A 16,411-nucleotide genomic window follows, 5' to 3' on the forward strand; every position below is an offset into this window, starting at 1 on the left:
TACAGGACAGTTACGGGACTAGTGCAACGATCCTACTGACTCTATCTCTGACTCATTGTTCAAAAATATGTGACAATTTTAGACTTTGTTATGCTTTACCGACTGCAAAGCACAGCCGGCTATTAGAGTACAGAACAGTTACGGGACTAGTGCAACAATCCCACTGACTCTAACTAGCAGCACCGCTTAGTGAGATTTGATCATACGGTGACTATGTTAGACCAGCATCGTATCTCGAAACCAACAAAACGGTTACTGAGTGCGTCTTGTTCGAATAAATAACTTTGTTGAACACAGTAACATTCTGTCTCGTCGTCGTCGTAGTAAGTAAAGTCACTCTAATTTTCATCATTTCTTTGATGGATTTAATGAATGATCCAAAAGTTGTTGTGCTGATTTGACTTAAACACACTTGCTTTCCGATCCTTCACTTTGAAATCACTAAAATCACTTCTTAAATTCGTCGTACCGTTTTAAAATCCGTCCATCAAAATCTTTCATCGTCCAAACTAAAAATCATAACAACTTTTACGAAATTCGCGCGCATGTATTTGTGTAGGACGGCATGACAAATGTTATTCTGCAAAAATTTCTGTTGGTCATGTAAGTTTTCCGGCTGCAGAATAACGACAATGCGTTGCGTGAGTTATTTTCATTTATGAATGACGAAAACTGAAACGATTAGTCGACATTTCTATCTTCGTCACACGAAAAAACGTAGAAAATTTGGCTGGCAGGAATCTTCTATATAAAAATGGATTTCTGTCTGTCTGTCTGTCGGGATGTTCCTTATAGAATCGAAAACAACTGAACCAATCGGCGTGAAAATTTGCATGTAGAGGTTTTTGGGGCTAGGAAAAGTTTTAGTGATGGTTAGAGACCCCTCCCCCCACTAAGACGGGGGGCTCCCATACAAATGAAACACATATTTCTGCATAACTCGAGAACTAATCAAGCAAATAGAACAAAATTTGGCATGTGGGTGTTTTTGGTGACAAGAATTTATTCTATAGTAAATTGGGACCCCTCCCCTCTTTAAAAGGGAAATTATGACTCCTCTCCCCTTTAAGAGGGGGGGCTTCTACACAAATGAAATACAAATTTCCTCATAATTCGAGAACTAATCAACCAAATGGAACCAAATTTGGCATGTGGGTGTTTTTGGAGACGAAAATTTTTTCTATGATGAATTGGGACCCCTTCCCACTTTAGGAGGGGGGCTCCTATACAAATGAAATACAAGTTTCCTCATAACTCGAGAACTAATCAAGCAAATGGAACAAAATTTGGCATGTTAAAGTTTTCGAGGGCAAGAATATTTTCTATGGTGAATTACGACCCCTCCCCTACTTTAAGAGGGCGGGGGCTCCTATACAAACGAAATACAAATTTCCTCATAACTCGAGAACTAATCAAGCAAATGGAACCAAATTTGGCAAGTAGGTGAATTTGGAGACAACAATTTTTTCTATGATGAATTGGGACCCCTTCCCACTTAACGAGGGGGGATCCTATACAAATGAAATTCAAATTTCCTCATAACTCGAGAACTAATCAAGCAAATAGAACCAAATTTGGCATGTGGAGGTTTCTGGAGGCAAAAATATTTTCTATGGTGGATTAGGACCCCTCCCAACTTTAAGAGGGGGTGCTTCTAGACAAATGAAATACAAATTTCCTCATAATTCGAGAACTAATCAAGCAAATGCAATCATATTTGGCATGTGGGTGTTTTTGGAGGCAACCATTTCTTCTATGATGAATTAGGACCCCTTACCTTTTTAAGAGGGGGGCTCTCATACAAACGAAATACAAATTTCCTCGTAACTCTAGAACTAATCAAGCAAATGGAGCCAAATTTATCATGTGGGTGTTTTTGTAGGCAAGAATATTTTCTATGGTATATTTTCTATGAATTTCCCCACTTTAAAAGGGGGGGGGCTCCTATACAAGTGAAAAACAAATTTCCTCATAACTCGAAAACTAATCAAGCAAATGGAACCAAATTTGACATGTAAGTGGTTTTGGACGCAAGATTTTTTTCTATGGTGAATTGAGACCCCTCTCTTCTTTAGAAAGCGAGTTATGGCCCATCTCCCCTTTAAGAGGGTGGGCTTTCATACAAATGAAATGCAATTTTCCTCTTATCTCGAGAACTAATCAATCAAATGGAACCAAATTTGGCATGTGGGAGTTTTAGGTGGCAGAAATTTTTCTATGGTGAATTACGACCCCTTCCCCTTTTAAGAGGGGAGCTCCCATATAAATGAAATTCAAATTTCCTTATAACTTGAGAACTAATCAAGCAAATGGAACCAAATTTGGCATGTGGGAGATTTTGGAGTCTTGAATTTATTTTACGATAGTTAGAGACTTCTCACCCCTGTGGTAGGGGGATATGGACTCTCATACAAATAAAACAGAAATTTTTGCGAAACTCAAAAACTAATCGAACTCGAGAAATTTGAGACTCTTCCATAAAACATTAGTCAATACAAGACCACAAAAACTATCTATAGTAACACTAGATCATTCAGGACGAGACGGTCGCGAGTGTTGCCGGTGACCCGCCGTCGGAAGCGCCGCCCACTGGGGGGCTTGCAAAACTCGAGATTATGACAAAGATCATCCGAAATTCATGATTTATGTACAACACAGGTTAATTTGTGGCAACACGAAGTTTGTCGGGTCAGCTAGTTATAATATAAACGCCATTTATGGTATCGGTTCCAAATTTGGTTGTTCGCAATCGGATGTATCTCGTCCAGGTAAACAACTTTGTCAAAGACAGCAATCTTCCATCTCTTTTCAGTCTCGATATATTAGAGATTCTAGTATCGAGATCGTAGAGTCATTTAATGTATTCGCCATTTGCCGCATCTAGCAAATCAGTTCTCAATTTTGTTTTTCGTTTGCAGATGTTAAGACGAGATAAACAACTTTGTCGAAAACCGCAACCTTCTATCTCATGCCAGTCGTGAGATATAGGCAATATTATTCGCCGTGTACTCTGTACACGACGCGACCACTCGTGTAATTTTTTTTAGCGCGCCTGCTCTAGGGTTAATAATGAATATTAGTTCAACTATAGGTGCGGCCGCAAACATTGGATCAACTCCCCTGGTAAATTGTATTTCGATTCAAAGATTCAATGAAATATAGATAGAGTGGAACGATTTGGAATCGCTCCGGTTATTTTCAAAGCTAGATTTGTGTATTTCCATTAAAATTATTTTAAATGGCACTACTAACAATATACTGCACTATTAGTTGTCAGCGTGTTTAATAAATATTTATATTTATTGTAAAATTACGTGACGCTTATTCTACCATTCAACACAATGTGACGTTATAAGACTCGTCTTAAGTCGTGAATAATAAAGATAAACTAACTAACTATTTAACATTAAAAAAAATCAGTGTTGTTATATTAATTTTAATAACTTTTGGATAATCAAATAAGCAAATCGTTTGAATCGAATATTTCTTATGGTACATACCTTTTCTTTTTTACTGAATAATCTGCCTAGGCTGGATTTAATGCCCTTTTTTTTATGCGCCGCCACAACCGCCTCTCTCGCTGCTGACGTTGGTGCTTGTAATGAACTTAGAGTACTAATGGCATGATACTTTTTTAAAGACTCATGACTTCCGAGCCGAGAATTTGGTGGAGAATCACCAAAGTGAGAGGCATTACCGCATCTGTAATTTCGTAAAAAAAATATATATATATATTTATGTGAGATTCAATTTGATCATCCCTAAACAGTAAAGGTCGGCCCTCGCACATCCTCACAAAAGACATTAAATTCAGTACTCAGTTAGATGCGAGAGGGACCGGTCCTTCATCCAGTTATTATCGATTCGATTGTTCAATAAAGTTTAGTTAAATTGAACTTGGCGGTTACGTTAATATTCGCGATCCGAAATCGTAAGTGGTCATCTGTGGTTTGCTGAGAAATTATCCCAGGAACCGACAAAAATTGGGGGCTCGTCCGGGAACCACAAACCACATGATCCATAGTGAGGCATTGTGCCTGATGATTAAGTGAGAGACAAAAGACGGAAAAGAATCCGTACTGTAATCGCTACTTTTAGCTAGTTTTAGCGATTGAACAGTGTTCGAAACTAAATTTTAAGTTCCCTCAAATAGTGTGCCTATTGAGATAAGATTTTCACTATCAGAATAAGGTGCAGTGATAAGCGATTGAAAACGTGGTTTCTTAATTAGAACAAAAGGTCCATTGTTCAGTGACACAAAAGTAGACTGACACAAAGAGATATAGGTTATCGGAAAAATTACGCGGTTAACTGTCTAACAGTGAATAGCTCGTGCTTTTAGCGGTAATAAGTAGCCGTTTGGTATACGTCAGTGCACAAAAGACATCACCTGGAATATAAATCCACACGCCGGATCCAAGTGGCTAGAACTATTCAACATGTACCCGTTTCATCATAACAACCCTCCCGGTCCTCCTCCGAGACCGCCGCTGGAAAACCCAAATGATAATACGTATGCGCGGTTGGTCGATCAGATAAATTATTCCAACATAACTCTGGCCAATATATCTCAACAAATGAACGAGATGCTTTATGAAATGAACGCTCTTAGAACAGAGAATGATAGGTTGAATAGTGTTATCAATGAGATGCGGACGTGCCAACCGCAAATGTCTAGCACGCCACGCCATGATCAACTTACGGATGATACAGTAGCAGCGGAGATGGCAAGATTGACTGTTTCGGAGGTAGAATCGGCTTTCAATGAATTTTCGGGAACGGACTATTACCCGATACGCAAGTGGATTACGGACTTCGAAGAGATGGCAAACTCCATCGGACTGTCTGAGCTGCGGAAATATGTGGTTGCAAAGCGAAAGTTAGTTGGCTTGGCTAGAACTTCCCTGAATACTGCGTGTCATGTCACAAATTGGGCGGCGCTTACGGAGTTCCTGATAAAAGAATTCGATCAACCTGAAAACAGTACTACGGTACACGAAAAACTTCGTTGTAGACTAAAAACTGCTGTAGAGAGTGTTTTTGAATATTTTCTGACTATGCGAGAACTCGGAGCGAAGGCAAATTTGGATGTTGAGGCAATCATCGACCATACGGTGAATGGGATTATCGATAGTGGAGCCGATAAAACAGTGCTGTACGGCGCCAAAACGGTCGACGAATTTAAGGAAAAACTGCGGGTGTACCAGAATATCAAAGACAGTAAGCGATCCAGTGGTTCAGGCCAGGTACCGGAGCGGAATCAACAGAATGTGACACAGCGGAAGAGCTACGGTCGTCAAGTTTCTCATCGTTCGAGTGGAAATGCGCTAGGAAGCAAAACACCTATCTGTTTCAGATGCCAAGAGCCGGGGCATATACTACGGAATTGTCCCAGAGAAGTGAATAAATCTGTGAAGCTTTGTAATACGACGGCGGTTGTGGAAAGAGGGACTTTCTTGACAGTGATTATAGATTCGGTGAAAAAGGAAGTATTATTCGATTGCGGTGCAGCTGTTTCCTTGATCAGCAGCGACTTGCAGGAGAAGCTAGGATTAGTGGTGAACGTGGACGAGAAGCAGGAGTTACACACTCTCAGCGGCCGTATCATTACCCTGGGAGTTGTGTCGTTGAAAATACAAATAGAGGACTGTATAATGACATTGTCATTCAGTGTGCTGCCAACGAAACGTTTTGGAATGGATATGCTGGGACGGAACCTACTTTACAATGGTGATGTTAGAGTTTCTACTAGTGGGTCCAAGTTTTTCCCAAAGGTGGAGAATTTCGTGCACCATATCGAAGTTGCAGATGAGCCACTCGATGATTCAGTAAGTTATATTAGCAATGCAGCGATTCGGAGTGAAGTTCGCGATCTAATTGCCAACTACAAGCCTCGAAAATCAGACAAAACGGATGTTAAGCTGAAAATAGTCCTTAAGGATGAGACACCAGTTCAGCAGCTCCCACGGCGGTTAGCGCCCCTGGAAAAGGAGATCGTACAGAAGCAGATCGACCAATGGTTAAACGATGGAATAATCCAGCCAAGTTCCTCTGAGTTTAGCAGTCCTATTGTCCTTGCACACAAAAAGGACGGCACTAGAAGACTATGCGTAGATTACAGGCGTCTAAACAAAGTAATCATACGCGATCATTTTCCACTCCCTCTGATTGAGGATATCATAGACGACTTGCAAGGAGCCAAGGTTTTTACTACCTTGGATTTGGAGAACGGTTTCTTTCACGTCCCAGTAGACGAGGGCAGTCGAAAGTATACTTCTTTTGTCACGCCTTCCGGGCAATATGAGTTTTTGGCAACGCCGTTCGGGTTAAGTACATCACCGACTGTATTTCAACGCTATATAAACAACATCTTTTTGGAGCTGATTGAAAAGAAAGTGGTAGTAGTTTACATCGACGATGTATTGATTCCGGCAAAGGATGAACTAGAGGCGTTGGAGAAATTAAAGATAGTGCTGGAAGTTGCTGAACGTCACGGGCTGAGAATAAAATGGCAGAAGTGCCAGTTTCTGAAACGGCGGATCGAATACTTGGGGTATGAGATTGAAGCAGCAGAGATACGGCCAACAATAAACAAAATAGCAGCAGTTAAAAACTATCCGGATCCTAAGAATTTTAAAGAGATACAAAGATTCCTAGGATTGACTGGCTTTTTTCGAAAATTTGTGGAGAATTATTCAATTTTGGCAAAGCCACTCACGGACCTCCTGAAGAAAGACGCGATTTTTGTATTTGGACAAAAGCAAAAGGAAGCAGTTGAACAACTGAAAATGGCGTTGTGTTCGCGACCAGCCTTAGCACTATACCACCCACAGGCTGAAACTGAGCTCCACACGGATGCTAGCAAAGCAGGCTACGGGGCAATTCTATTGCAGAAAAATCAGGAAGATGGTAAATTCCATCCGACCTACTACTATAGCAGAAAAACTTCTCCGGCAGAGGAAAACTACCCGAGCTACGAACTTGAGGTCCTGGCGATCGTTTCTGCTTTGAAAAAATTTAGGGTGTATCTGCTGGGAATCCCTTTTAAAATTGTCACTGACTGCTCTGCGTTCAAGATGACGATGGAGAAAAAGGACATAGCACCCAGGATCGCGGGCTGGGCGCTAATTTTAGAGGAATATGATTATGTCATTGAGCACCGTCCAGGTGTCCGGATGAAGCATGTTGATGCGCTGAGTCGTGCACCAGCGGTTTACCTGCTGCATACCAACGTGATAGAACAGGTCAAGGCGAATCAGCAGACGGATGAGAAGTTAGCAGCTATCGTGAAGGTGTTGGCGACCGGTGACTATGGCGACTATTTTTTGGATCACGGAGTTCTCTACAGGCAGCATGAAGGTGGAAAGCTTTTAGTAATCCCCAGAGTGATGCAAAACTCTATTATTCGACAAATTCACGAGCAAGGGCATTTCGGTTCAAGAAAAATGAAGGAGCTGATTCAGCGGGAGTACTGGTTCGATAACTTGGAATCCAAGCTAGAGAGAATTGTTAGTAGCTGTGTTCCATGCATTTTAGCAACGAGAAAAGCCGGAAAAAGAGAAGGTCTGCTCCACCCAATTCCTAAAGACGATCTACCGTTATCAACGTACCACGTTGACCACCTCGGTCCACTTACAGCATCTAAAAAACAGTATCGCTATTTGTTTACGGTTGTGGATGCTTTCACGAAGTTTATTTGGATCTATCCTGTAAAATCTACTACAGCCGAGGAAGTGCTGCAGAAGCTAGAGACCCAGAAAATTACCTTTGGGAATCCGGCGAGAATTATTTCTGATCGGGGAGCAGCATTTACATCGGCAGTGTTCCAGGAATACTGCGCAGCTGAAGGTATTGAGCACTTGCTAACGACGACTGGTGTTCCTCGGGGAAACGGACAGGTGGAACGAATTCACGGCATCATTGTTCCAGCGCTGACAAAACTGTCGATTGAAAACCCAGAAAACTGGTATCGGCATGTTGGTTCTTTGCAACGCTATATCAACAATACGCACTAACGTAGTATCGATCGCAGTCCGTTTGAATTGCTTTTTGGAACAACCATGAGATCTCCAGAAGATGTGCGATTGGCTGAAGCAGTAAGGCAGGAACGGGCCGAGCTGTTTCACGAAGCAAGGGCAGAAGAGCGTGCGGAAGCAAGGCTGAAAATTTTAGAAGCTCAGCAACAGATGAAACGTCAGTTCGATCGTAAGCGTAAGATGCCAAACGTTTACGATGTTGGAGATTTGGTGGCGATAAATCGTACGCAATTTGGCAGCCACCTTAAAATCGCTAAAAAGTTCCTTGAGCCCTACCGAGTTACAAAACAGAAGCGCAATGACCGTTATGACGTTGCGAAGGTTGGGGTCCACGAGGGACCGAACAGAACATCGACGTGTGCAGAGTTCATGAAGCGGTTCACTCCAGACGGCAACGATGAAAATATCGACGAAGAGCTTGTACCTTCAACCGAAGGTGGCCTAAATGGTTCGACGGTTGGCGACATCGAAGAGAAAGATGATAGTATTGTTCCTGCGTCATCCGGGCCGGATAACGGTCAGTCTGGCCGAATGTGAGATTTAATTTGATCATCCCTAAACAGTAAAAGTCGGCCCTCGCACATCCTCACAAAAGACATTAAATTCAGTACTCAGTTAGATGCGAGAGGGACCGGTCCTTCATCCAGTTATTATCGATTCGATTGTTCAATAAAGTTTAGTTAAATTGAACTTGGCGGTTACGTTAATATTCGCGATCCGAAATCGTAAGTGGTCATCTGTGGTTTGCTGAGAAATTATCCCAGGAACCGACTTATATATATATACAGCAAAGTTTCGTTAATTGGTGGTTCGTTAATTGGGCGGTTCGTTAATTGGGTGTTCGCTAATTGGGCTATGTGACAACTTGAATGTCAAAATTGTATGGAATTTTCGAGTTTAGAAATTTCTAACAACTGTCAGTCGGCCCAATTAGCGAATCAGCTAGAGTGCAGTCGTGGCCCAATTAACGAATTCAGGCTGTATATCTATACCTATGAAAATGAATTTCTGTCTGTCTGTCTGTCTGTCCGTATGTTCCTTATAGAATCGAAAACTACTGAACCGATCGGCGTGAAAATTTTCATGTTGGGGTTTTTGGGGCCAGGAAAGGTTCTTATGAGGTGCGAATGAAGCCTCTTGTTCAAGGGCAAATTAAAACTAGTCTCCGTACTTCCTGGCTCTAGAGCTAGATTGGTAAAAAAAAGTAGTAAGAAGCGTAGAGGGACAAAGGGGTGAAAACACACCGACACTTTAAGCACGGATAATAAGCAGTTCGCTCACTATAGCGATACTGCAATAACAACGAAGTGCGGAACAACACCTGGATAAGATCACAATAGATCAAAATGCTGGTCGTAGTGATAATATCCACACACACAAAGAGCATGATGGTAATGGTAACCCGATCAGGAGGGCATAACAAAATTATAACTGATCCTGTTATTTTTTGACCGATTTTTTGCTAACAACGGCTGTTATAAATTAGCCAAGTGTAAGTGGTTAAAATAACTCAAATTCTAACAAAACTGCTTAGCAGTTATATCAAAAATATAACAAAGTTTGTTATGTTTTGAACAAAATTAAATCAAAATTTGTTGCGATATTTCTAACAAATTTTGTAATAATTTTGTTAAAATGTAGCAAAAACTTCTTTACCTCTGTCTGCTATATCGACATCTTCTCGGCCTATTGTCAAAAATAGTTCAACTATTTATCGGGAACATTTACAAATAGCAACAGAAAAAGATTTTCACACATTTTCTCATTTTCAAAAACCGCACCCTTTGAATTGAATTGAACTCACGACATACTTCGAACGATTCATCGCTATAAACCATACAGAGCAGCAAACTTTGAACGCGTTTTTCTCGAAATCAAAGTTTTGTCACTTGGGCCGGTCTGACTTAACGCCGACCAAATAATAGAATTAAAAGGAAAAATTTTAAGTTTATCTAGCCGTAATGCAACAAATCTTTTGATTTTGTTTACCATCACAACGAATTTTACAACATGAATAACTGGTTTCCCTTGTTTCCTAAAATCATTCATTCATTCGCGAGGAAGAACCAAAAAATATTCTTCATGAAGAATGTAGATGATATCGCTCACTATTGAACGCTTCTTTAGCTGAAGACTGCTTTATGAATCGCATTAGCTCGTAACTCAAGGGTGAGCAATACTTGTTGCCTGCCATACAGGCGATAATTCAGAGAAGAACGAAGAACCTGGAAAAGTGAAATATGCCGAATAGCTTCATCCGCAAATCTGATCGAAGCTGATCTGAGAAGCTTTTTTTCACTCGTCGTGCAACTCTCTGGAGAATAACTAACATAGAGAGTAAAGCGCTTTCGCGATAATCAGCAAGCCTGGCCTAGGGCAATAATAAAAAGAAGACGGCAGTCTCACTGTTACTACTAGGGAAACGTTTCAACATTTCGCACGCATTTTCCTGGTTCGACAGTGCGATTCGTTCCGGTTCCATTCTGATAAAAAATCGGACTCTAAAATTTCGTTCCGATCGGATTTCGAACCGGACTTTCCGGACTTTATCCGGTCCGATGTCGATCACTAGTCGTAAACTTAGAACTAGAAAAATATTTATGGAAAAATCATATAAGACCAATTATGCAAAAAATGGACCAGTCAATAACATGATGCGCCTTTATTTATTTATTTATTTATTTATTTATTTATTTATTTATCTATTTATTTATTTATTTATTTATTTATTTATTTATTTATTTATTTATCTATTTATTTATTTATTTATTGATTTATTTATTTATTTATTTATTTATCTATTTATTTATTTATTTATTTATTTATTTATTTATTTATTTATTTATTTATTTATTTATTTATTTATTTATTTATTTATTTATTTATTTATTTATTTATTTATTTATTTATTTATTTATTTATTTATTTATTTATTTATTTATTTATTTATTTATTTATTTATTTATTTATTTATTTATTTATTTATTTATTTATTTATTTATTTATTTATTTATTCATTTATTTATTTATTTATTTATTTATTTATTTATTTATTTATTTATTTATTTATTTATTTATTTATTTATTTATTTATTTATTTATTTATTTATTTATTTATTTATTTATTTATTTATTTATTTATTTATTTATTTATTTATTTATTTATTTATTTATTTATTTATTTATTTATTTATTTATTTATTTATTTATTTATTTATTTATTTATTTATTTATTTATTTATTTATTTATTTATTTATTTATTTATTTATTTATTTATTTATTTATTTATTTATTTATTTATTTATTTATTTATTTATTTATTTATTTATTTATTTATTTATTTATTTATTTATTTATTTATTTATTTATTTAATTATTTATTTATTTATTTATTTATAATGTAATTCATCCGACTAATAGTCTACATGAATGTAAATGACTAGGAAAGCCCGTTCGAGTTGATCAGAAAAAACCCGATTTAATCCACCTAGTGGTGAAAGGAACCTTTGTTATACGGTCTTACTTGCTCTTTGAGATCGAAATCGACAAGTCTTCGGTACATAATTCATCTATTGGTTAACGTTGCGTAGTCCGTTGGTTTTCATAAAATTTTTGGAAATTGAATAAGTTTACAAAATTTGAACAAAATAGCAGCACTTATAAATTTTGATAGATCCTTTTTTCATGAAATTACTGAGTAAGGGTAAGTTGGTTGTTACTAATTTGAGTAAGTGCAAATAAAAGCAAGTTGTAAGAGGAAATATTATTCTTTAACATATACATTGCGTAGTAAAGGTCTAGTTTACAGGTTTTTGAAGTATGCATAAATTCCTGTAATGCCATTCTTTTAATTGACATCAATAAATTTCATCATTTTTTATTAACCTTCAATTACTCACGCATTTTGTACAACACGTGTAGGTTGTTGAATGCCATATTGTTATAAAGTTACAATTCGCTGTTTAACTAACGTATATTCTTCAATTACCTTGTTATGAGCAAAATGTCATAATTATTCAATGTATTAATATTTTAAATTGTTGGAAAAATAGATCAGCATAAACTGACATCACAGAAACGAAGCAGTCAGCATGTGAGGTGTACCGCAATTGACCCCAACTAGAATTTTCTCTCATTTCTTCATATGGAAAAATGGTGACTGTATGCAGCAAAACTATCAGCAAATGTAAAATGTTTAAAATGTATCCGTCTGTTGGTAGTCTAGTAATTCGGGGTCAAAATTTGGGTATTTTTTATAATCAAAGTTCTACAGTTCCTAAACAAGCAAACATAGAGGTATGCTATTTTCAGCAAAGTTGTGTATTTTTACTATTTGTACAATTTTGTAGTACATGAACAAGTCATACAATATTTACAAAAAGAGCTAAAATAGAAAAACTGATTTTACAAATTCATATACAATAAATAAGATTTTGCTATCTTCGCTGAATAGATAGAAGGTTACTGTATTCAACAAAATTTCTTGTAATGAGATGCTCTAAAACTTTGCAGAACACATCAATGTGTTAAATTGAAACTGAAGAAAAATAATTTTTATATTTCACTTTTAGTGGGATTAATCAAAATTTAAATTCTACCAGACGATAGAGCTTTCAATTTCAAGAAACTCTTCCGAAGGTTCCATAAACCTAAAACCAAGTTTTCCCAGTCAAAATTCTAGTGCGCATGTCTTTTTGGCTTTGGGCCATTGTGCGAGTAACCGTATTACAAATGTTGGCGCGAGTGCTGGAGGGTTAATATCTTTTGATCGGCAAAACCGATTCTTCTGAAATTTTGCAGATATATTTGCAGCATTAAAATCTCTAATTTGATGCCAAAATAATTCAAATTAGATAAATCATCTTAGATGAAATCGTTATAAATTATTGTAAATTTTAATGTGTTGTATTCAGTTGCTCATAACTTATAAATTAAACGTCCAATCAAAAAACAAATCAATAGTGATCTATTAGGTTATGCTACCTTTCAAATGAGACTAATAGCGCCTAAATCGGCTTAGTCATCTCTAAGAAACAGGCGATAATTATTACCTTGTCAAAACAGGTTTTTTAATTATAACTTGTAAACTACTTGTTTGTTTTCATTAAAATTTACCCGAAAAATTTAGCGTTAACAAGAGCTTTTATTCGATACCAAAATCGTTGAAATCGGTCATTCGGTTCCAGAGAAAATCGTGTCACATAATTTTCACTTTTTTACTTATAACTTTTAAACGAAATGTCGGACCTCGAAGCAATTCAATAGTGATATACTAGGCAATAATATCTTTCAAACAAAAGTAATAGCGAACAAATCGGTTCAGCCATCTCCGAGAAACAGGCGATAGAAAAGTTGCGCCCCGCACACACACACACACACACACACACACACACACACACACACACACACACACACACACACACACACACACACACACACACACACACACACACACACACACACACACACACACACACACACACACACACACACACACACACACACACACACACACACACACACACACACACACACACACACACACACACACACACACACACACACACACACACACACACACACACACACACACACACACACACACACACACACACACACACACACACACACACACACACACACACACACACACACACACACACACACACACACACACACACACACACACACACACACACACACACACACACACACACACACACACACACACACACACACACACACACACACACACACACACACACACACACACACACACACACACACACACACACACACACACACACACACACACACACACACACACACACACACACACACACACACACACACACACACACACACACACACACACACACACAGACATTGCTCAGTTCGTCGAACCCTGTCGATTGGTATATGTGGCTCGGCCCTCCGGGCCTCGGATCAATTTCGTGTTTTTCGACCAATTCCTAAACCTTTGTTATAGTATAACAGTAACACGATAACATTATTCGATTGCGCGGCCAAAAACCCATCACATCATTTCAGAGATATTTAAACCCGAAAAAATATTTATTTTGAAAATTTGTAAAAAAAGGAGGTAGCGCCACTACTAGGGGGATTGATCAATTGGCAATCAAACTTTGGGAAATTGGTTGTGGGGTCGGAATGTACAATTATACCAACTTTGGTTGAAATCGCTGATGGTCGGATCCAATTTTTCCGATTTTTGTGTCCACTTGAGATGGAATGACCCATATGGTAATAGTAACCATATATGGAGTGGAGAAGTCCATAACAAACAATAAATGGCATATAAAGCTTATTTTGTGGGTTGCAATTCTTATAGTATTTTTACAATTCTGAGTTCGCTCGAATTTTTTCTCAATATCTCAGACATGTCAACGAATTGTGATGCGGTTTTTGTTGAGATGCTTATTAAGAACATTATCAACAAGTTCAAAAATGAGCGAAATTGATTGTCCAATATTCCTAAACGAACGGTGGCCCATTTTGCCCCGTAAGCTCATTATGCTGCTATCACGCCTATAAACAAAATCGATGGTTGCTAACCATTCGCTCCGCGCACTTCTGTTCTACAAACTGTGAAAATTAGATTACTTATCTTTATTTACCTTGCTTTTTAGTACGCTGGTTCAGTCAAAAACAGCCCATCGGTTGGTCATCGTTTAATAGTATGTATGTACAAAGTATGCTGGGTCAGTTAGTTACAAAAAACCTTGAATCACCCTCGTGCGTCCATTGGAAGCAATTTTTATTATGATCTAACAATTTAAATATTAAAGACTTGTTGTAATTAAGACGGTATTGCGTTGTAATTAAGACGTTATAGTTGTCAGAAAAATCAACGAAAGAGTCAAATCGTGTTACGATAAGCAAATCATTATAGGTAGGATAATGACGAATGGCAATGATGTAATATTCCAAATCGACGATCGCTAAGAGCAAATGGCGATGAGTTCATTACTACAGCGGAGACATTTGAATCAATTCGAGGCAAATTAGATATAACGGCGTGTTCCATTACATTGCTTTTCATCAATCGTTCATTTCGCGTTATCGCGGCACGCCGAGGGTAGAAATATGATTTAATGTGACATTTTCTGTATTTCCGGTGCTTGCTATTGGTGTTTGATATGCAGCTTTTCTCAATTTCGTTATACCTGTTTAAGCATAGTGTTTTTTTGTTAACTTCTATAGAATTGTTTAAAAGGTTAAACCTAAACAAATTATGTCTTCCCATAGCACGTCTGGCAGCGTTAAGAACATGGTAAATACTGTGCATTAATAACGATGATCAAAAATCTCATTTTTACCTTCTTAGCTCCTCTTGACTGTGTGCTAACGCTAATGCAAATCGTTCTAACCGTAAAGATCGAGCTGTTAATGGAGATGCGGCACCACTAGATACACCATCATTATTGGCTATTTCTTTTCTTGTATGGAAATCTTCCATAGATTTTTCCGATTGAAAATGTGATAGCTGTACCTAAAATGACAAAAATATATTTTTCAGTGCTGATAATATAAAAAGTTATTACTGATTGCAAAGAAAACTGTACCATCCAAAGTGCGAAATTGCTCATAAAAAAGATTTTACACTAAATCGTTTCGGTATCTTCGGCGCACTTTTTCGTAACATTCCAAGCAATAACTGCGCCGAAGAGACCGAAACAAATTAAGCAAAAATAGAACTTTTATGAGCGATTGCGTACTGGTTGATTGGACAATTTTCCTTGCAATTAGCAATATTCATGAATATAATTTGTTTTGAAACTGTCACGAAAAAACTGTAGTATTACATGCAAATTTCTGCACTATGGAAATTTCACTAAAATAACCACGGTGCTCCAAATAGCATTATAGTCAAAAAAAATTTCCCATAAAATCCGAGTATACCAGTCGATTTGTATTATTTTCCACCATTTTCTGTCAAAATTTAAAAAAAAATCATAGGCACAGTTTTGGAGAAACGGCCACTTAAAGTCAAAAAGGCATAAATCTCGTAGAAAAAGACAAAATACATATACAATTGTGCATAAAATAAGCACAATTGTATATGTATTTTGCCTTTTGTGTGTGTGTGTGTGTGTGTATGTGTGTGTGTGTGTGTGTGTGTGTGTGTGTGTGTGTGTGTGTGTGTGTGTGTGTGTGTGTGTGTGTGTGTGTGTGTGTGTGTGTGTGTGTGTGTGTGTGTGTGTGTGTGTGTGTGTGTGTGTGTGTGTGTGTGTGTGTGTGTGTGTGTGTGAGTGTGTGTGTGAGTGTGTGTCTGTGTGTGTGTGTGTGTGTGTGTGTGTGTGTGTGTGTGTGTGTGTGTGTGTGTGTGTGTGTGTGTGTGTGTGTGTGTGTG

The 16,411-nt window shown here is 37.8% G+C and overlaps 1 protein-coding gene across 4 annotated transcripts in view; it reads right to left on the reverse strand.

The window, feature by feature from the left end:
- Positions 1-16,411, reverse strand: part of LOC128741441 (liprin-alpha-1) — a 1,114,069-nt gene that overhangs the window by 364,477 nt on the left and 733,181 nt on the right. For all 4 annotated transcript variants that reach the window (XM_053837258.1, XM_053837259.1, XM_053837257.1 and 1 more), the window contains 2 exons: positions 15,378-15,550; positions 3,501-3,702 (listed from right to left, as the gene is read on the reverse strand). In XM_053837258.1, the coding sequence (XP_053693233.1) occupies positions 3,501-3,702; positions 15,378-15,550 (375 nt within the window). The remainder of the gene's footprint in view (positions 1-3,500; positions 3,703-15,377; positions 15,551-16,411) is intronic.

This window comes from Sabethes cyaneus, chromosome 3, assembly GCF_943734655.1.
Source record: "Sabethes cyaneus chromosome 3, idSabCyanKW18_F2, whole genome shotgun sequence".
NCBI lineage: Eukaryota > Metazoa > Arthropoda > Insecta > Diptera > Culicidae > Sabethes > Sabethes cyaneus.